A 23,261-nucleotide genomic window follows, 5' to 3' on the forward strand; every position below is an offset into this window, starting at 1 on the left:
GGAGGGAACTTGGAACCTAGATGCTCTTCCCAGAGCGGCTCCATCCCCTAAGGGGAAATATCTTACAGTGCTCACACATCAAGTCTCCCATTCATATTCAACCAGGGTGGACCCTGCTTAGCTAAGTGGACAAGTCATGCTTGCTACCACAAGACCAGCTCTCCTCTTCTACCATCATCCATGGCAAAGGCAAAGTGTTAAAGAATAGGCCTGCTTGGGAACCATCAAAACCAGCCTTACTCAATAAGTACAAGCAGTTGTCCAGAGTGTACAAGTTCAGCAAGTAACAGCCTATTCTGGGAAACTTTCACAGGTTGTCCCACTGCCCCAGAACCTTGGGACCTCAGGGCCTGAGGAGAAGATTGTGCCCCAACCCCCAATTTCCCACATCTCGTCCCCTCCCCCTCATTCCATTCACTTTCAGAGCAGAGGAAAGAGGCTGCAAGTGGAATAAGTACCCATGAGTAGGGAACCACATCTTTGTCCTGCCGTATAGCAAAGTGTGGGATGGGAGCAGCAGAATTAACTTTTCACCTAGGACAACGATATGGCTGGGTCTGGCTCATGTTGCTCGATATTTTCTCTACAGTCCTCAGGAACTGGAACCCAGCATCCCAGTAAGACTGCCTCCTCCTGTATTAACCTTCCTGTTTCCTGCTTCAGGTGCCATCCTTTTAAGAAGCTAAATGGACACTCAAAACAGGCCCTTCTCTGTGCTGGCACCACGATTGTGGAATGCTAGCAAAATGTTTATCTATGGTGTGTGTGTGTGTGTGTGCGCGCGCGCGCACACACGCAGCAGGTATTTGCAAGGGGCTCTTGGGAATGCAAAGTGCTCTATGCACAAAAACACATTGGACTCCAATCCCCCATGGTGTCCATGGTGTCCTTGGTGTCCTTGAGCCAGGGTGGCTGGCTCACCCTGTTTTAGGGCTGGAGGCTGGAGAGCAGATTTTGCCTCACCACAGGAGTCCCTTCCTCCCTCGTGAAGGACTATAATTTTTGCCATAGGAGTGAATAGCAGTCTATCACTTAAATGAGAGAAAGGGAAGAGGGTACATTTAGAGATACCATTGGCATGGAAGCTGAACTGGCTTCTTTGCCTTTGATGACTCCAATCCTGAAGAAGCAAACTTGGAGTTTTCCAAATGGTGATTTAATGTACCTTAGGTTGGGGGAAAGTTCATATGCGAGAACCATTCACAGCAATGTCAGGACAGTGACAGAAGGTGCCGTTCATACAGACAATGGCATTATTCAGCTTTCCCCCTGACAATCCACAGTTACTGCACATTATATGCATCTTTTAAAAGTAGCACTTTGGTACAGTGCTCAAAACAGCTAAACTTGAGTGAAGCCACTCATCTGGAAAAGTTCCTGCATCTATCCACATAATTAGCCTCATCCTGGTTCTGTTTGTTGGTCATTAGAATGTGGTGGAATGTAGGGAAATGGCATTTATTTGGATAGATAGATGGGGGAATGTAAATGTTTAACTAACCAAGATATCCTTGTTTCTCTTTCCTGTTCTGTTTCCCAGAGATCACTAAGTCTGGAGCTGGTGTGGAGAGTGTTGTGGGAGAAAAGGAGATGCGCCAGAGAGAGGGGAAGTCTTCAGTCGTGAAGAACAGTGTCTTGAGGAGGAAGGAAGCAACTGTCTCCCATCTGGATGGCCAAAATCTGTGGAAGGGAGATGCGGCCAAGAAGGAATTGGCCAAAGTTGAAAAAAAGGTGTTGGGCAGCAGGAAAATGGAGGCAAACAGCACCACTACCAAGCCAGAATCCACTGGGTCAAATGCCAGCCTAGCCCCAGCAGGAGGGATATACCCCCAGAGAGGTATCACAGAGGGTGGGGATAAAGGAATGAGGGCATACCTGCTAATAGGCCTGATCTAGCTATGTTTTAAAATAGTACCTACTTTAGACTCCCAAGTTTGCTTACTAGGAATTGAATTGAGTAGGCCTTACATCTGGCAAATGTGCTTAGGATTGTTCTAGGATTGGTCTTGTGGTAGCAAGCATGACTTGTCCCCTTAGCTAAGCAGGGTCTGCCCTGGTTGCATATGAATGGGTGACTAGCACTGTAAAATATTCCCTTTAGGGGATGGAGCTGCTCTAGGAAAAGCATCTAGGTTCCAAGTTCCCTCCCTGGCATCTCCAAGATAGGGCTGAGAGAGTTTCCTGCCTGCAACCTTGGAGAAGCCACTGCCAGTCTATGAAGACAATACTGAGTTAGATGGACCATTGGTCTGACTCAGTATATTTTATTTGATTGATTGATTGATTGAATGAATGAATGAATGAATGAATGAATTTTTTAACCATCCTTCCTAATTTGGCTCATGGCAGTTTACAAGCAAAACAAAAACAGTTAAAATCAGTCAACAATAAAAACAAAAATTTTAAAATACCATAAAACAATCAGTTAAAAAACAATTTTAAAACCCTAAAAACCCCAGTACATTAAAAAAACAAAAACAAAAAACACCCTTACAACAATTTAAAAACCCTTAAAACCAGAAAAGTCTTAAGGGCTCTCCTGAGGGTCAATAAAGAGTTCAAATTACAAATTTCTGCAGGGAGCGCATTCCACAGCCCAAGAGCGGCTACAGAGAAGGCCTGCCTGTATGGCAGCTTCCTATGTTCCTACTTGTATGAGATCAGTTTAACTGTTTATTCAAAAGGCTTATTCACACAACTGTGATGAAGTGGGTAGGGCATCCTACCCAGTTTTGGGAGATGTGTGCATTCCCAATATTTGGTCATATGCTTGTAAAAAGCAAGGAAGGACAAATGTACCCCACCCAGACTCCACTCCCAGCTTCTGAATGAGGTAGGAGGAAAAACTGCCTTACCCAGTAGTGGGAGCTCAGCTATCAAACCCCTTGCCTGCTGCCTTTCTTTTTGCAAGCACATGACTGAAAATCTGAGCACTCAGACTCCCAGAACTCAGTAGGATGCTTATCCCATTCAGTTCACGGTTGTGTGAACAAAATGAAAGTCCATAAACTCCAAATAGTTACCTTTTTGCACACATTTACCACCCTGTTGTACTCATAGCCAGGATGGCAAAAGGATATATTTAGGATTTCCCCTCTGCCTTTTCAAAGCATGCTGGGGGTGGGGGGATAGGAATTCTAATCTGCATTTGTGATTCTGCATAAAGGATCAAGGGATGTTAGTCCTTCAGGATTACTTCGTTAGGACTCCAAGGGCAGGATGATGCAGCCATGCAGAAAGCCAGGGCTTAGCTCAGGGTGTCAAATTTTACCAGCCACATCCTATACTAGTTTCCAATTGGTTGTGAGGACATGGTAAAACATTTCCTCACCATGCAGCTGGACACTATGAACGACCCATTTCCTATTTGGATGAAGTAACTTTGTGGTTGAATTTACAAACAGCTGACAAAAAGTGAATCATCCTCTGTATCTGGTCCTTGTTACACAACTTTGGGCCACTCTGCAAGTTCTAGTAATGCTTAGCATTTATACAACACTTCTTAGAGGTTTCCAAGTGGTTTATATATACAATTATACAAACTCTACATCAGCCTAAGACATGCCACTATTATTAACCCAAATTGCAGATGATGAGGGGACAGAGGTTAAGAGATGGCAATTTGCCTGAGGCCACCTTATAAGTTTGTGGCTGAGGGAAGATTTGAGCCAAAGACTTTTTGGCTCACCCTGGCTGACACTCTTAGCCATTAGCTTACTAGTGGCCGCTAGCCACTCTTAACTATTTAACCACTAGTACCAGCTTACACGGAAGCTGGCTGAAACAGCCTCCACATGGCAGTTTCTCCATTGTACAGGCACAAAGTGTACTGTGCCTCAGCATAGGGAATCTCCACGTTATTGGCAGCCACCAGGAATCTAGTTTGACCCCTTTTGGAGACAAGGCATGTCTAGGCCTGGTGAGAACCAGGACGGGAGGCTGCTTGGGAACCTGATATGCCCTGCTCTGATAGAAGGGTGCCAGGTTTCAAGGCATCCTGGACAAGTTGCCCTTCTTGGACCCCCTCCTTCCTGGGTAAGCCCTGAAAGAGTGACTTTGCTACCACTACACAGAGGCTATGGGCAGGAGTGTGACACGGTTAAAGTGGGCCCTGGGATAAAAAAACGAAGATGGCCCCCTGCCCTGCTCACCTTCTTCAGTTGGCCATGAGGGGGAGAGCAAAAAGCATGCTGTCACATGCAGCTAGAGGTTCCACCTCCCTAAGTGGTCCAGGGTCATTTGTGCCCCCTCACCCTGTTCAATTACCCCTGGCTATACCCCTGGCTATGGACACAGAGGTGGAGGTTGTCTCAGCGATCAGCAGTGGGCCCTTTTGAAGCCCCTGGGTCCTCAGCAGCTGACCAACAGTGCCAGCCCTCGATACTGCCCTGAGCAGGGTAGTCTGGAGATGTAACTAACTGTTACATAAAGCTGCTTTCCTTACTTCCCCTTCCAACAGAGAGGGCCCTAACCCTGAGGCACAGTGAGGCAACCACCTCAGACGGTGGATTCGGAGCATCATTCAGCATGACAGATTGATCAGACCCATGGGACATGTGGAAGTTCTTCTACACAGGCCTCAATGGAATACATGGGAGTTGTGCAAGACCCATACAGAAGAATTTCCCATGTGGTCCATGATGTATGGTGTCCCCTGTTAAATAGAGAATGTTCTAAAAGGCAGGATGCCTCTGAGTACCAATTGCAGGGGTGTAACAGCAGGAGAGAGGGCATGCCCTCAACTCCTGCTTGTTGCTTCCACCGGCATCTGGTGGGCCACTGTGCGAAACAGGATGCTGGACTAGATGGGCTTCCTTGGGCCTGATCCAGCAGGACTGTTCTTATGCTCTTATGTTCATTCTTACTTAGGGTTTGTGCCCCATGTTAGCTGAAGGGGAATGCCATGTGAGTGGCAAAATGTTTTAGGCTGGTGCTGATCCCTGACTTTCAACATGCATCTTCCTTCCTGGCAGGTGTGACCCATCATGCCAAGAAAACACTGGTGAAGGAACATGGTGCCCCCCAAAGGGCACAGGCAAGAAAAGACTATGGCACGGTGCACAAGAATGTTACTCTGGTACAGGCAGGAAAAACGCCAAGTCCTCAGCCCAGAAATGAAAGCCTAGTACTCTCCAGTTCTGCCCACAAAAATGCTGGTAAAATAAACAAAGGAAAAGAGCCCAGATTTCTCCACAGAAATGGCACCCGGGCATTGTTGCAAAAAGAGAACCTCTCTTCCCACAGGAACACCAGCAGCTGGCTATCATCAGGAAAGGAACATGGCACCCTCCACAGAAATGCTAGCCACACCCTGGCGTGGAAGGAGCGGAGCATCCTCACTAGGAACAGCACTCGGGCACAGGGAACAAAAGAGCCTCCGTTTTCCCACAGGAATTCCAGCCAGGCTGTATCTGGGAAAGAGCATGACATACCCTCCACAAATACCACTTGGACACAGCCATGGCAAAAGCGGAGAAATGCGAGCCATGCACAGGCAAACAAGAGGCCCAGCGTCACTCACAGAAATGCCAGCTGGGTAGGGCCAGGAAACAGGCATGGCACCCCACACAGGAATACCAGCTGGGTTGAAGCCAAGAAGGAGCCCAGCCTTGCCTATAAGAATGTCAGCTGGGCACTGCCACAGAAAAAGCTCAGCCTTTCCCTCAGGAATGCTAGCCAGGCACTGCCATTGGGAAAGCCCAGTTTCCCCCATAGAAATTCCAGCTGGGTACCACCAAGGAAGAGGCATGGTAGCCAGCACAGGAATGGCAGCTGGGCAGAGGTCAAAAGGGAGCACAAAGCTTCCCACAGGAATGCCAGCTGGACAGTGCCAAGGAAAGAGCCTGGTTCTTCCTACAGCAATGTCAGCCGAGCATTGAAAGAGACGGGGCATAGAACCCTGCACCAAACAGGTGGCCAGACATGGTCAGAAAATACACCAAGTGTTCGCTTCATGAATGCCACCCAAACAGAGGCTGTGAAAGAAAAAAGCTCCTCCCACAAGAATGTCTTCCAGGCAGGGACAGGCATGCCAAAATGGCGGCTGGCATTTCCAAAGGAAAGAGATGAACCCATCCTGCCATCTCTGCCCACAACTTGCCTCCTTTCTGAACATGCCATCGCTTGTGGCAATGCCCGCTTGAAACATGTGCCAAAACTGAATGACCCTGTCCTCAAGACCCTCTACCTGGCAGGTGAGTCTCTGAGATAGGCAAGGAGTTTCCCATTCACATGTGCCTCCATTACCTGACAGGGGTGCAGATTCCCCCTAAGCAATTGAAGAATTCCCCCTTCATTTTACTGAACCTCCTCCCCAAAGTGTTAACTTTTCACCTCCCCCAAAGTGTTTTCCTTTCCCCAGCTATGAAACAGTATTTTTATCTCCCCCTAAAATTAAAAACTGCTTCCCCTAAAACATATTTTTCTCCCTCCAAAAATGTATTTCTTTCCCCCCTCAAAAATGTGAGGAGTTGTGCCTCCTCAAGCTTTTCTTCTCTCTGTACCCCTGTTCCTGGATGTACATCTACAACCGGGTGACTGGACCATTCACTTATCTGTCACCCTAACCTACTTCACATGGTGGTTGTGAGGAAAAACATAACCATGTACACCACTCTGGGCTCCTCAGAGAAAGATTGGGGTATATATTATTATTTTTAATTACTTTTTACATTTATATTCCGCTTTTCCTCCAAGGAGCCCAGAGTACTACATACTTGAGTTTCTCTTTCACAACAACCCTGTGAAGTAGGTTAGGCTGAGAGAGAAGTGACTGGCCCAGAGTCACCCAACAAGTTTCATGGCTGAATGGGGATTTGAACTCGGTCTCCCCGGTCCTAGTCCAGCATGCTAACCACTACACCACGCTGGCTCACATACACGTGCACGCACACACCTTCTTTTTCCTCGTCTTTTCCCTAGTGTATGTACTCTGCTATCTCACAATGGAGCAAGGTGGACTTGTGCCTGCTGGCACAGAGGGCATTACAAAGAGGGGCAAGTGTAATGCCATCTGGCCCAGCAGGATTAGCCTGTTCTGCACTCTTTTGCCCACCTTGAACCAGGGCTCTGTGGTGGACCAAAGACAGCTAGAGCTGTAGTTCTCTGAGTTCTGGGACTATCCTGAGGTCTAGTAACATTCCTTTCTTCAGACATGCACCCAACCAAATATGTAGGAATTATAAACAAAACTTTTGTATCTAATTTCATTTGTCTCTTCTGTGGATTACATTATTAAATCTAAAGTATTAGACAAATAATTATGAGTACCCAGACATTGCTACCACCTGGAATCAAATTTCATGCAAAGAATACAACACATAGAAGTATAATATGTTTCCTTTGACGGGAGACAAAATGAGTATCATTTTTAAGAGAGCCAATGATAGTTTGCGAGAAATGAACTTCCCATGCACATTTCTTTTATCTAGGGTTGCCAACATTTCATTGCCAGAATGAGGGACACAACTGTGGGGGGCTGGGGGGCGCGCGCTGGTTCGAGGGCCGGCAGGTGTATGCAGTGGTGATCAAGAGTCTGAGTATCATTGATGTATATGTAATTGAATTCTATGCTATTGAATAGTGCCGGCATTGCAGGGAGAAAGCAGAAAGGAGGAGGAGGATCAGCAAACCTGCCCCTCCCCCTGGATCTGCATATAGGGCCCCTCCAGAGAGAAAGGGAGGGAGAGGTGAAGGGGGCCAAGGGGTTGCTGTGAGAGAAAAAGCAGGAGAAAAAGGAAATTTAAGAATGGAATTGGTGGTGGGGTTATTCCCAGCCAGAAAGTAAAGAGTTAGTCTCTAGGGAGGATTCATATGTAAATGGATTCTCTGCATGCCTGCTTTTATGTCAGGCAGGAACAGAGGCAAACTGTTCTCAAACTTCAGAAAATCAGCTACTTTTTCACGACGGACATAGAACGTTGTAAGCGTGTAAAGTCAAGATAAGATCCAATGCTGTGCGAACAGCACCTTATGCAAGACGGTGTCCAACCCAGATCATATGAACGTACATCAAGCCTATACAAAATTGCAAAGCATTTTTAAGAAGCTGTCTGGAAACCACCCAGATATAGAAGGAAACCATGATTTCTCACTATGGGAACAAGTCTAAGGGAGATGCAGGCTCAAACACTCTCCCCTGCTCCTATTTTCTGCATGAGAGGAGAAGAGAGACAACATCCACTTTTGGTTTGAAATAAACCACAGTTCCACATTATGTTCAAATTCAGGGAACCGTGGCTTAGTTCAAACCACAGATAGGAAAACGAACAAACTATAGTTTGGAGGATCGGCATGTGAAGTGTTGACCCAGCTCTTGTGTTGCTATTACAATATCCAAAGAAGGTCTCTGAATAGTCTTTCCTCTTCCCTGTAACTACTTTGGGAGTCATTTCATTAAGCAGGAGCATCATTAGGGGGCCCACCCCCACAGTGAATGGCTCAGAGCCCCAAATTTCATCAACCACCCACCTCCCTCCTCCATGACCTCTTCCAGAAAGGAAGTGCAGCAATGGAGGCGCCTGCACAGAGCAGGGGAGAGAGCTCCCAGCCTCACCTAGCACTCTGCTGCCTCCATCTTCATAGATGCTGTATTATAATATTAAGGTGAAGTGTGCCGACAAGTCGATTTCAACTCCTGGCGCCCACAGAGCCCTGTGGTTTTCTTTGGTAGAATACAGGAGGGGTTTACCATTCTGTCCTCCCGCACAGTATGAGATGACGCCTTTCAGCATCTTCCTATATCGCTGCTGCCCGATAAAGTACCAGTGGGGATTTGAACCGGCAACCTTCTGCTTGTTAGTCAAGCATTTCCCCGCTGCGCCATTAGAGACTTCAAAAAACATATGTAATTAAGCTGTGGGGTGGGGGGAGTATGATTGAGTTTAATTATCAAAAGGGGGTTGTGGACTGGACCCTGGATCTTTTAAGAACCTAGCAATGTCCCATCTTTAACATCCTTCACCAGCACCCTTTTATGCTTTCCCAGAGAATGAGATCACCAGTGTCCCAGCTGAGATTTTCTTTGGATTGCCCAATCTGGAATGGCTGGATCTCAGCAAGAACAAGCTGGATATGGCAGGTCTGCACCCAGAAGCTTTCCAGGTAAGTGACTAGGACAGACTACCTTGCTAATGCCAATGAAAGAAGGAAGGGAACCAGGCAATAATGCTTTCCATAATTTTTTTTTAAAAATTTCTGGGTCTCAGTTTCCCAGCAAGTGAAAACTCAGCAATCCATCACTGCTCATAGTAATAGGCATTAATTCATTGAATTAACAGGCATCCAGAATCATGTCTGTATTGGTTTGGTCAATGCTAGCCACATGTAGGTGTAACACTAAACCAAGTGCATGAGCAGAGCCAAGAGGGGTGCATTTGGGGAGAAAACAGTATAAAATGAAAGGGTTACGCACTTCTGCACAAAGGTCGAATATGAATCTGATGGATATTTATATACCGCTTTTCAACAAAAGTTCCCAAAGTGGTTTACATAGATATAAATAAATAAAGTGTCTCCTTGTCCCCAAAGGGCTCACAATCTAAAAAAAGAAACATAAGATAGACAGTAGCAACAGCCACAGGAGGAATGCTGGGGATGGAGAGGGCCAGTTGCTCTCCCCCTGCTAAAAAAAGTGAATTGTCACTTTATAAAGTGTCTCTTTACTTTAGTTAGCAGTTAGGTCCTGTTGCAAACTGCTGTCCCTACAGCTGATATTTTAAAAGCTGGCTGTGTGTGCATGTGTGTGTCCCAAACTAGTACCATCTTCTGACTGGCAGTAGATCTCCAAAATCTCAATAGGGTTGCCATATTCTGGCTTTCCAAATCTGGGTGCCTGATTTGCATATTATATAAACTGGCTTGAAAATAATTTTTGTGCAGAATAGTGACTGCACGTTTTGTTCCATAACTCCGCTTCTACTCCTGCCATATCTAGCTTAGCTTTAAACAAACAAACAAACAAACAATGAAAACTGAAATACGGGCAAATCTGGGTGGGCTAAGCAATATGGGTGAGATGCTTAAAATCTGGGTGAAACCCTAAATTTTGGGGGGTATGGCAACTCTACATGTAAAGAGCTTTCCTACAATTGCTACCTGAGATCAGTGTAATGTCATTGCCAGGGTGGACCATGCAAACTTGTGCATACAAAGCAGGATCCTCAAGACAGTAATAACCAGACTCTACCCAAACCTGTAGGAATCTGAGTAAGGTGCTATATTCTCTCTACTATTGCAACCACACATTCTTTTGTACGTGGCCGTGTTTTATCAGGAAATTCTATTCACTGCTGTATTGCTTTTGTAAATCATATGCTAAACAATCTCTAATAAAAGTCAATCTATATCATTTCTTAATTATATCAGAGTTGATCTCAAATCTTCTCCCCACCCCCATACAGAATCTCACTAAGCTGAAGCGTCTGAATCTGGATGGGAATCAGCTCACCACAATCCCAGCCTTACCCTCTTCATTACAGGAACTAAAGTTGAACGACAATAATTTAGAAGGACTGCAGAGGCACAGCTTCCGAGGTGGGGGTTCTTTCTCTTTTTTTAAAAAAAATGAGTTCCAATAGCTGGTAGTAGAATTCTGCATATGCTCACATGGCCCATGGAAACGATTTATTTTACTTATCATGGTTATTTTAAAGATCTATACCCGCTTTTCAATCAAATCAATCTTCAAGGTGGCTTACAACAGATTATAACAAAACAGTACAAAGCAATTAACTCATCTCTTGGTGTTTGGAAGGCTAAGAGAGGAAGGCTAAATCTTAAAGATTCAATGTTAAAACCTCTGGTGTTTCTGCTGTCACTGCTGCTGTCCTTGTGGAGCCTGCTGCAGGAAACTCAGGAAATGCATGTTACTTCCCAGGAAATGCCCTGCACTGCTAAGCAGCACCTAACCTTCAGCACACCAGAGGGTGCTTACCTTCCAATCCAGCAGCAGCAGGCACAGTGGAATCAGGCCCATAGGCATAAAATAAAGTACTAGACTGACAGTCCTTTGACTGGCGAAGATTAGATGCTTTTTACACAGCTTCTCCCCTTCACTAGAGAGTAAATGTGTCAGCTGCTTGTAGAAGAAAAGGAATCCAGGACTTTTTATTAGCTGTTATTTGGCAGTAGTATGCCCCCACTTGCACAAACAAACACACCCAAACACCAAAGCTAGAATCAAAGGCAAGGGTTCGTGCTCTTTTACACTCTAGTCTTATTGGGCTGAAAATGTGTTCTTTTTCTGGCTTCTGAAAAATAGGTTTTAAATGAACCGCCCAGGTACTTTTTGTATAGGGCAGTATATAAATGCACTGAATGAATGAATGAATGAATGAATGAATGAATAATAAATAAGTGCTGTGCACATCTTTTCTGCATAAGGAGGAGAGGAAAAAACCTGTCCCATATTATCGACATATTGCAGGTGGGAGTGGGTAGAATTAGGCTGAACAACATTATGTCCATATTACAGGGAGTGGGAAGCTGAGAGATAGTGGTTTACAACAGCCCTGCAGTGTAGTCCAGTGTTGCTATCTCCATATTAGATCTGGAGTGGGGCAGAGGCTGACTGGCTTATTACAATCTTGTCATGTTAACACCCCCATAATGCAGACCGGGGTGGGGGTGGGGGTGGGCTGAGGAAGGCTGTTTTACAACAACCCAGCAATGCAGTCCACTGTTTTTATTCCCATATTGAAGATTGGGGTGGAAATTACATTCAGCCTATATTATGACCTCCCCATTCTGAATCTGTACCAAATACAGATGCCCCTTCTGATCCATTCACCTGTATGCAGATGTGTTACACACTTGCCACCCAACAGCGTGAAGTGGAGATCCCAAATCAAACTAGAAACCAAGGAGTGTGTCTTTTTCTGACCCTATGATCCACCTATGCTGGATATGTGTGGGTAGGCTCCTGAAAAAGCTTGTTAGCAGCTGGCAAATGGTGTACACAGGAAGTTGTAATAGACATGGAGCCTGCTGTGAACTCTGTGCACCCTTCAGAAAGACCTTTTGATACTATCCTGTCTCTGGGAGCGGTGTGTGGTTTAGCAGCAATTGGAAGAAAATGTGAAGATTGGGCTAATCTGCATAGAGGCATGGAATTTGCAGAATTTGTTTGTCTCAGCTGCTTTGTCACAAGAGCTCTTGTGTCAGTTTGTCAACTTTTTTCTTTCTAACTGACCTCCTGTGCCTTTCCCAGTAGTGTGACAAGCAGAAATTCAGCCGGGAGTTCTTCACACCGCAGGCTTTACTGCGCGTTTTCTGCGAGGCTTTACAGCGAACTCAACTTTATTCCCAAAACCTGAAACAAAAAGTGGATTTTTTTTACCCCAGATATAAATCAGGCTGCACTCTAACGCACAGTAAAAAACCCGAATTGTGTGTGAAGTGCTCCCTGACAGCTCGCAGGGACTTTGAAGTAAATCTGCCCTCCATTCTGGGGGAGATGAGAACTAACGGGCTTCAAAAGCTAACCTGCTAACTGGGCAAAGAGGCATCTTTTAATGTGGTGATTCTCCTTTTTAGCAGGGGGAGAGTAACTGGCTGCATCCACCCCCAGCACAGTACTTCCAGTTACTGTTGCTGGTGTCTGTCTTGTGTTTCTTTTTAGATTGTGAGCCCTTTGGGGACAGGCAGCCATCTTATTTATTTATTTATTTATTTATTTATTTTTCTCTCTGTGTAAACCGCTTTGGAAACTTTTGTTGAAAAGCGGTATATAAATATTTGTTGCTGTTGTTAAGCCCTGTATGAAAAACCTCCGGGTGTGGCATTCCTCAGTTCTTTGCTGCATTCCTGTGTGTGAGACACAAGATTAAGGGCACAAGAGCAGGATTTTTTGAGAGTGGGGGGAACCTGGCAACCTTATTTAACCAGCGTTTATACTTTTATACATGAGTTGGACTGATGTAGATCAGTGTATCATTTCCTAATACACTCTTGGGGCTCCTTTTCCCACCCTGTACATGGGCCTTCAAAGAGCTGGTTCCACTATAGCTCTGGAGGGGACTTTATCTGGATTCCTCTTCTCTGCCCTGCCTCTCCACAGGCCTCTCCAAGCTGCTCACTCTGGAGCTAGAGGGAAACCAGCTGCATGATGGGAATGTGCTCCCTACCACTTTCAAGCCCTTGAGCAAACTAATCTACCTGCGACTGGATCGGAACCGCTTTCGGGCCATCCCTTCAGGTTTGCCTGCATCCCTGCAGGTGAGCAGGGTTTATTCTTTATATCAGGTTGCCAACTTCTGATTTCAAAAATTTTGGTCCCCTGGGCTGAGCCAAAAGCAGATTCTGGCAGATCAGAGGTGTCAATTCATCTATGAAATGCTAGACAGCAGGCAAGAAACTGTGCTTCTACCATACCATCCCTAGCTGCTCTTCAAAAACCTTTATCTTTCCCTGGCCTCATTTAACCTCATTTCTTAGAGTTTGGCTTTGTGTTATTTGAGGGGTGAGAGTAGGTGCTGCATCTGTAGGCTACAGGTTCCGAACCCTGTCACAGCCTGGGACTGGTAAAACTAGGACGAAGGCATGAGCAGCAGGAATGCAGTTAATGGGGGAGGCTATCAGTGTAGGATGGGTTTGAGTTGAAGGTGACTCCCCTGCCTTCCCTTCCGCCCTCCCTTTGCAGGAGCTGCATCTGGATTCCAATCGCATTGAGGAGGTGACGGAGGGTGTCCTCAACAAAACTCTCAACCTCACGGTGCTGGTTCTGAGCAACAACAAGCTGCAGGAGGATCACATTGCTCCCCGCGCCTGGATAGACCTCCCGTGAGTGACTCTAGCAAGATCAGAGCTTGGAATGGAACCCAGAAAGGATTGCTGCCTCTTAACTAGGGCTGCCAACTTTGTATCGTCCCCACCCCCCAACTTGGTCTCTTGTACCTTTAGTGGGAGCATGACAGGCAGAAAATCTGAAGCCAGTTTTCTTTTCTTCCAAATGCAGTGATAGGGGAAAACTTCACCTGCTGGATTTCTGCCTGTCCCATAGCTGTTGAAAGCACAGGAGCCCTGCCAAAGGGTGGGAAAAAGCTGCTATCAGCATTTCTTGCTGTTAGGTATTAAAACTCTGCCTTCCAAGGGACCTGGCCTAGCCTTGCGCCTTTCAACAATCTGTTGTGCAGAAATCAGCCACTGACGCCTCTCACAGCAGGAAGCTCCTACTAATGTTAGCAGATGAAACTGCTGCTAAACACACAGGCACAGGGGTTAGTATTAAAAAGTGGGCAGCTCTAGCAATAAGGGAATTTCTGTTCTCCCAAAAATTCTTCAGAGGCAGGGTGGTGGATGGATGACAGAGGCTGCATACATCAGACTGCACTACAAATATAAACTTGTTTCAAGTAGTGTTGCCAACTTTTGTTCTGGCCCGCCCCAGCCCCTGTCCCTTTAACAGTAGTTTGACACACAGAGATTCAGCAGGCAAAGCTTACCCACCACGTATCTGCCTGCTACAGGAGCAGGGCTAGAAAAATAGTTGGCAGTCCTCGTTTCAAGTCGAATTAGTTTTTCATGACTGCAAGGAACCCTGGGAACTGCAGTCCTATATAGGGGCTGAGAATCACTAAATGAGTTCTCAGCATCTTCAACGCTACAATTCCCAAAGCATTTTTGGGGGAAGCCATGACAGTTAAATGGGTTCAGTTTCATAAGTGTTATATAAATGACCACAGTTGCAGAGGGTTCCTAAGAAATCAGTGGTGTGGAGCACCTTCTCCACTCAGCAACCATTCATGGGATCCATACACCAGTCCCTAGTCTGATTAGGGCTAAGCTGAAGTGGAAGAGGCATGTTTGACAAAAAAAACCTTGCCCCACACATGCCCACACATGTCATTGATTGCTTAGATGGAAGATCTGTAAAATGAAGCAGACATATTTGCCCATTCAGAGTGAAAGTGGGAAGCATTGTCCTCACTCCGATTTAGCATTGTGATGTCATCATGTAGCCAAATCTAAATGGCTACCTGGCATCACCTGGAAGCCTGTTATGACTGAGGGCAATGCTTCCTGCTCTCACTCGGATTTGGCATAGCGATATTGTTCGTGTAGCCAAATGTCTCAGTGTCACATCATCATTCCATGTAATCGCTAAGTAGCTGTAATAATATAAAGAAGGAGCCTTTGTTTGTTAGTTAGTTAAAATGTCACAAAATGTTAGTTAATGGCACAAAAGTTGCACATTAGGGAAAAGAAGCAGTTGTGAATGGGCAATGAACTTATGGGGAAAGTAAGCAAAGGAGAGTTTTGTGAGACTTTCTGCGTACATCCTAAACCAGCCCTTTAGTCAGGAATCCTGATAGTTTGCCTTCTCCCCTTCTCCACCAGGAAGTTGGAGGCCTTGGATCTTTCCCACAACCGGCTGGCACACGTGCCCTCGTTCCTGCCACGGCATCTGAAGCAGCTGACCCTGCATCATAACCGCATCGAGCGCATCCCTGGTTACGTCTTTGCCCACATGAAGCCAGGCCTGGAATTCCTACACCTGTCCCACAATGTGCTGCAGGACGACGGCATCCATGCCGTCTCCTTCTTGGGGCTCTACCGTTCCCTTGCTGAGTTGCTCCTGGACAACAATCAGCTCCGGGCCATTCCCCGCGGCATCCTGAACTTAAAAGGGCTACAGGTCCTTCGGCTGAGCCACAACCGCATCAGGTGAAGAGAGCCCACCATGCTCCTTGCCTTCTCTGGGTGAGGCATGGCTGTAACTCAGTTGTAGAGCATGTGTGCATGGTATTTCGCCTTATCCCTAGCATCTCCAGTCAATGCATCTGGAGAGCCTCCAAGCTCTGGGCTAGATCAGTGATGGGCAACTTCTTGAGGGTGGAGTGCTGGACCCTCCTGGGCCCAGCGGCTTGTGAACTGAACAAGAGCACCCAGCCACAAGGTCACTGCTGCCCCTGTGATGCCTAAGCAGCTTGGCTGGGGAGGATCCAAGCCTTTAGGCTGAAGAGGTTGACAGGCCGCAATGCAAACGGACCGGATGCCAGCAAAATGCTATGGGTCTTCTCACTGGGTGCTGGGGAAGAAGAGGGAGGGGCTGCTGGGATCAGAAGCTTGGCCTGGCCAGGACTGTGCTTGAGCAGGAGCGACTCTAGAACAACTAGTTTGGCAAAGCAAAGCGGGGTGGCAAAGAACATTATTATTATTATTACTTTTACATTTATATCCTGCTCTTCCTCCAAGGAGCCCTGAGCGGCATACTACATACTTAGGTTTCTCCTCACAACAACCCTGTGAAGTAGGTTAGGCTGAGAGAGAAGTGACTGGCCCAGAGTCACCCAGCTAGTCTCATGGCTGAATGGGGATTTGAACTCGGGTCTCCCCAGTTCTAGTCCAGCACTCTAACCACTACACCACGCTGGCTGGTATAGGTATCGAGTCTGCAATATCTCCATTAAATACTTACAGAGGTCAAGTGATTGATGTTGTTAGTTTATTTACCTTATTAATGAAGCATGCTCTGCACTTTCAATCTTATTATTCAGAAAATGGGCCAGGTTCCTCTTGGAAATTTTTGGAATTAGGCCAAACTTTCCAGTCTGCGTTCCAGGCTAGTGTTCTTTTCCTGTCCAAGACCATGTGGCAAGAAATGACAACATGGAGAGGGAGAGATCAGTACCAGGCCAGCTGAAAGGGTCAGGGGAAGATGACCCTGTGCCCCTCTTCACACTAGGGATGTGCCCGAACTGGTCCAGAGGCCATTCTACAGGCCTCTGGAACGGTCCGGACATGGGCGGTTTGGATTCGGATGATCCAGTGGGGGGGATGCTTTAAGAGCAGAGGGAGGGTTTACTAACCCCTCCTGCCGCTTTCCACCTCTGGCGCCCGTAGTTCTATTAATAATTGGGATGGCAGGATACCTCCCTGCCACCCCTTTCCCCGCTTGGCTAGCTGCTGGTGCTGCGGCTGCGCTGTGAAAGGCTTCAATGTCGTGCGCGCTTGCGCTTCACATCTCTAGGCAATTTACCTAGCTTAGGCAGTAGTAGTAAAAGATTTCTGCCCATTATTTACAAGAACATTCATTATTCCTCCATATGCATATGTGAAAGGCTTCAATAGGCCTTTTGCGCATGCGCACGTGGCGCATGTGCTTCACGTCTCTGCGACGTGCGTGCCTACAAACAGACCCACGTGCTCCCACTGTTGCCGCCAGCTGCCTCAGGGGAGAAGGGAGCATGCAGCCCCTCCATGGCCCAAGCCTCGAGCGCGCCCCTTTCCCTCCGCCGCCCTAGCACCACAAGCAGCACCTCTGTCCTTGCCCTCCACCAGCAGAGTGCACGCGGGGCCCAGCACGAAAGACTCACCACCGCCACCACAGCTGCAGCCGCAGTTACAGCAGCCCCCTCGCCTCCCCGTCCCGGGGCCAGGGTCGTCGGAGGCACACCCACCTGCAGAGTCCGCCGATGACCTCCTTCTTTGAGGAGACGTGAAGCGCATGCGCGACGTGCGCATGCACAAAAGGCCTATTGAAGCCTTTTACATATGCATATGGAGGAATAACGAATGTTCTTGTAAATAATGGGCAGAAACCTTTTACTACTACTGCCTAAGCTAGGTAAATTGCCTAGGGAGGTGAAGCGCAAGCGCGTGACATTGAAGCCTTTCACAGCGCAGCCGCAGCGCCAGCAGCCAGCCAAGCGGGGAAAGGGGCGGCAGGGAGGTATCCTGGCGCCCCAATTATTAATAGAACTACGGGCGCCAGAGGTGGAAAGCGGCGGGAGGGGTAAGTAAACCCTCCCCCCGCTCTTAAAGCAACCCCCCACCCCAGTGCCGGACCGCAGTTCCGCGGTTCCGTGCACACCACACATGGTCTCAGCCAACCCAGTTCCTGGTCAGGAGGGAAGCTAAGAGGTTGGCCTGACTGGAGGAGGAATCTCCTGTCTACCTGGCTGTATGGACTTCTTCTCCTTGTTGTGGGTGAATGAATGAGGCTTCTTTAAAAATGGAGGCCCTTTAAAATAATTAATTCAAGCTATGAGACCGTAATATCAGAGGAACCTAGGAAGCTGCCATATGCTGAGTCAGACCCCTGGTCTATCTAGCTCAGTATTGTCTTCACAGACTGGCAGCAGCTTCTCCAAGGTGGCAGGCAGGGATCTCTCTCAGCCCTATCTCGGAGAAGCCAGGGAGGGAACTGGGAACCTTCTGCTCTTCCCAGAGCAGCTCCATGGCTCCTATGGCTGTATTGTCTGACACTTTACTTTACTCTGTAAGGTAGGTCAGTATTACACCGGCTGGACGGGCACACTTTACCTTTACCTTAGAGAGTTGCTGTAAGGATGATTGGGATTAGTTATGTGAAACCTGGCTCTTCCTCTCTCTTCCTGGCAGGCATGTCCCTCTGAACTCTGTCTGTGACACACGAGTATCCGAGGACTCCAATATTGTGTCCATGCACCTGGAGAACAACTTGATTGACCGCCGCCGCATCCCACCCACCGCCTTCTCCTGCATCAAAGCCTATCACAGTGTGGTGCTGCGACCACAACAGCATGAAGAGGACTATTATTAAGGCAACTGGCAGGTCTTGCCTGATGGGCTCGTGCCTTGCTCCACTCCGGAGGTTCTTGCTTTTCAGGATGTCACAGTGATGCGGAGGTGAGAGAAGCTGCACCAGCCAGAGCTCCCTCCTCTGTGAAACAATTGCTTCCTGCTCCCCATTTCCTAGAGCTGTAAATGTTTCAGGGACAGTCATGTCTAAGGTCAGTTGCCTTGTGATGAGAGAGTGCTGGAAACACGATGCCTTAGTTCTATCTGTTTACAAAGATACAAGATGAGCACAGCAGGGCACAGTGCTACTCTGTAAAGTTGCATCAATTCAAGCCAAAGCAGCAGCATATCCTTTGACACACACACACTCGCATGCGCATTCACAGACCGGTTTCTTCTTACCATCCAGCTGCAAAGCTTAGGTTTCTTCTTCTCTGCTGACAACATTCCAACAGACATCATTCAGTCTGATGGGTGGCATTTTGTAGCCTGCGTAGTAGAGCATAACACAAAATAACTTTTTTGCTCTTTTATAAATAATTTATGCTCTTCTAACAAAAGAGATTTTTTTCTGCATTCACCCCAATTTGTTTATTCACCCATGTCTTCATACACAAAGCCATCCTTTCATCTCCCCTCAATTTGACATCCTTCATCTACTATGATGCATAACCATTCTTTCATTCCCTCTGTTAGCCACACATGTGTGTTCATCCATTCAAACACACTTTTCCTCCAGGAAGCCATCTGTCCATTTCCACACCTAACTGAAATGTATATTCTCACAGCCGCTCAGTCATTTGCTTACTGTGAGCACACACCTGACTACAAATACAAAGGAGCCAGTGTGGTGGTGTGGTTAGAGTGCTGGACTAGGACCGGGGAGACCCGAGTTCAAATCCCCATTCAGCCATGAAACTAGCTGGGTGACTCTGGGCCAGTCACTTCTCTCTCAGCCTAACCTACTTCACAGGGTTGTTGTGAAAGAGAAACTCAAGTATGTAGTACACCGCTCTGGGCTCCTTGGGGGAAGAGCGGGATATAAATGTAAAAATAATAATAAATAACAATACAAATATACTTTATATGACTTTGAAAGTGGGTGGGGGATGGGGTGTATGAATTTTATAATAGCCTGCTCTGAGCTTTTGAGACAGGGAGAACACATCACAAATATACATAAAATAAATGACCAGAACTCCTTTGTAGTGCAAAGAGGCCTTTGATGGTGTCATGGTGGCAGCACCTAAGAGTCCCACATCCCAGCTGGGATGTGCTTCTGGAATAATTTTGTGGGAGCACAGAAAAAGTCTCGAATGTGGTATCAGGCTCAGAACTCAGCATTCTGGAATCTCAACTTTCATTTTAAAATGACAAGACAAAAAAAAAGCAACAAGTTTCTATCTCCTCTTGTATGGCTGTGAAAATAGGTTTCAAAACATGTGAGCAGTACTCTGGTGCGATCTCAAAAGCCGGAGAGTGGCTGAGTAAGATTTCCAGGGGCTGAGGAATCTTCGAGTGCTTCAAAGCCCGTCCTCATGACTAGCAAAACTAGATGAAATTATGCCAAATAATAAAAACCAAAGAACAAAAAATGAAAAAATAAGAGAAATTGCACACACTTGTATAATTGTCCATTTACAGAATTTTAACTCTCTTTTCTTACAAACCAAGTACACACAGCTCTAGGTATGAGTAGCATTTCTTTGGGGCATCATCAAGATCATCTCATGTGGATTAGTTTTCTTCTTAAGACAGTTCACAAGTTTTTAAATATATTCATCTATCTAGTACGCACTATTTCTATGAAAGAAGGAGTTCTTAGCTCCCCTCTGCCAGACTCAAACACCTGGAGTTTCCCCAGACAGCAGGCTTTACTGTGAGTTTGAATTTGCCCCCCAAAACCACCACAAAAAGTAGATTTTTTTTACTCCAGACATAAATCAGGCTAGGCTCTAAAATGCAATTAGAAACCTGAATTGTGTGTGAAGTGCTCCCCAATATCTCACATGGACTTCAGCACGAATCTGGCCGATGTACGAATGCGCACCCTCCATTCCTGTGGCGAAGTGAGCGAAAAGCCCCATCTGGGAATGCTCCTGGGGAAGTTTGGTTAATTACGGGGATCACAAATACTGACAAAAAACAAACCCGAAAATAAGTGACCAACCCCCCCCCCAACCAAGAGGAACAATGGTAAACAAATAGAAAACAGTGAATAAATGTGCTGAAGGTGACGTCATAATGTCACAGATAACCATACAGACTACTCATGATGAATGTTAGTACTATCATCCCTTAATTACTCTCCAGTAATGCATATATATAATTGAAAGTAATAGGTATTCATACAAAAATGACGGACATCTGCTGCAGACCATAAAAACTATGACCAATACTATAACAAACTGTCCAATTTTGCAAATTAGAACATGTCGGTCCAGAGACCTGCAGCAATCCAATGTATATGTAGCAAGAAAATCAAATAAGTAGTCTGAATGAAGATAGTAATCCAAAGTCTTTACTAGTAACAAATGAAGTGGAAGCAACCAGCATCGTGTAGTCTAAAAGAGAACAAAGCCACTGTGCTTGTCAAGCTGGATCATGTCTCAGTGGAAAGCAGGAACTGTAGTGTTGATGGTGAAGAGGAACAGTAGTAGACCGTTTCAAACTTTCTTCAGACTGTTCCCATGAGCAATTCACAAAAGATAGGAGGTATAAACCCAAGCTGCTTTGTGAAATTCTTTCACAAAGCAGCATGGGTTTATACCTCTTATCTTTTGTGAATTGCTCATGGGAACAGTCTGAAGAAAGTTTGAAACGGTCTGCTACTGTTCCTCTTCACCACTGATCTACCAGCCTCAACTACTGTGCTATTGATTGCTGAATTGCTCATGGGAACAGTCTGGAGAAAGAATCTCACAAAGCAGCATGGGCTTATGCCTCATCTTTTGTGAACTGCTCAATTGCTACATGAGAGTAATTAAGGGATAATAGTAATAACATTCATCATGAGTAGTCTGTATGGTTATCTGTGACAATATGACATCACCTTCAGCACATTTATTCACTGTTTTCTATTTGTTTACCATTGTTCCTCTTGGTTTAGAGGTAAGAGGGGTTTTTTTAATCACTTATTTTCGGGTTTGTTTTTTGGGAGGATTTTCAGGCAGGCGGTAGGAGGCCCTGATGGGCTTTTGATTGGTACCAGAGCACAGTAGCTGAGGCTGGGAGATCAGTGGGAATCCAGAGAGCAGGAGGGAGGACAAAGTGGATTGTACATATTGGGGTGGGAGGGGGCAGGGGAAGCAAGATTAGTATTCCGCAGTCACCTTATTAGGATTTGGGGTCTGCAGAAGGGTTGGGAAAGGAACATATTTACACTATGTAGTACAGAGGGCTTTTCTTCTTCTTAAATTGTAAAGTGAATTGTTGCGGAAGACTTAATCCTCTAGTGTTAATAACTGGGCTGTCTGAAAGACCCTTGTATTTCACGGAAAGGTGGTGAGGTGATGTTTGTTTTTGTGATTTGTCATTTGTGTGGTACTGCAATTCAATAAAGGGTTTAGAACTCCAAAGGTGTCGTTTCCTGCACCCACAATTCACTCGAATCATTGTCCGCGGTTTCTTTTCCTGTTGGCAGTCACACTGCTTCTTTCTATGATGTGCTCATATTTGGACACTTCAGCTCTTCAGTGCTAAAATCTCAGGCAAGGTCCTGAACAGGGCAGTCACAGGAACATAGGAAGCTGTCATATACTGAGTCAGACCCAGTATTGTCTTCACAGACTGGCAGCGGCTTCTCCAAGGTTGCAGGCAGGAATCTCTCTCAGCCCTATCTTGGGAGATGCCAGGGAGGGAACTTGAAACCTTCTGCTCTTCCCAGAGCGGCTCCATCCCCTGAGGGGAATATCTTGCAGTGCTCACACTTCTAGTCTCCCATTCATATGCAACCAGGGCAGACCCTGCTTAGCTAAGGGGACAAATCATGCTTGCTACCACAAGACCAGCTCTCCTCTCTAAGGAAAAAGAGGAGGGGGGAGTGCTTGCATGAGGCAAAGTGGGGCAGTTGCCTCAGGCAGCAGATTTCTGGGGTGCCAGCAGAGTGGTAACAGACTCCTGCATCTGCCTCCTTCTGCCACTTGCTTCCCACCGCCATCAAAGCACCTCTTTGTGGCCCTTGCAAAGCTTTGCTGACCCTTGCAAAGTTGCAAGAAGTAGGAGGAAAGAAAAGGAGACTGTTGCTAATAACTTTCACTTCTTCCCGTGCCTCTTGCAAATCTTGCAAATCTTGGTTTTGAAAAGGGGCTGGCCCCCAACACCAGGGTCAAGGGGCAAGGCAGCATTTGGCACCTCACCTCAGGCACCACAGCCTCTTGGTCCTGCTTCTGGTCCTGGACAAGAGCTGGGGACAAAGACCAATTCAGGGAGCAGACAGACAAGCTTTCCACTTCCTGTGTAGAGTTGCTGTCCAATCAGAACGTAGTATTACTATCTGGCATTTATACAACACTCTCAGATGTTTGAAGTGCTTCCAATGCATTGTCCTGGAATCTCTGTAAAAGGATTGTCTTTACAACACTGTAGATAGATAGATTCTTTATTACGGCCATCAAGCAGATAGCAATCATCATACAATTTATAGCAAACGGTAAGAGGCTACATCAAGGTAGACATTGCTGATGTATTTTGCAGGCTATAAAACAAAATTTAGCCACGTATGGATAAATGGCATCATTGTGGTCAGACTATAAATGTCG

At 46.3% G+C, this 23,261-nt stretch overlaps 1 protein-coding gene across 1 annotated transcript; it reads left to right on the forward strand.

Annotated features, from left to right (window-relative positions):
- The first annotated feature begins 1,483 nt into the window (after positions 1–1,483).
- On the forward strand, positions 1,484–18,523 carry LOC128347251 (extracellular matrix protein 2-like). The gene is made up of 8 exons (XM_053301618.1): positions 1,484–1,837; positions 4,974–6,194; positions 8,987–9,102; positions 10,401–10,533; positions 13,058–13,215; positions 13,640–13,779; positions 15,337–15,663; positions 18,343–18,523. The coding sequence occupies exons 1-8, from the start codon at positions 1,591–1,593 to the stop codon at positions 18,521–18,523; spliced, it is 2,523 nt and encodes an 840-aa protein (XP_053157593.1). The 5' UTR covers positions 1,484–1,590.
- The last annotated feature ends 4,738 nt before the right edge of the window (positions 18,524–23,261 follow it).

This window comes from Hemicordylus capensis, chromosome 2 (genome assembly GCF_027244095.1).
Source record: "Hemicordylus capensis ecotype Gifberg chromosome 2, rHemCap1.1.pri, whole genome shotgun sequence".
Lineage (NCBI taxonomy): Eukaryota > Metazoa > Chordata > Lepidosauria > Squamata > Cordylidae > Hemicordylus > Hemicordylus capensis.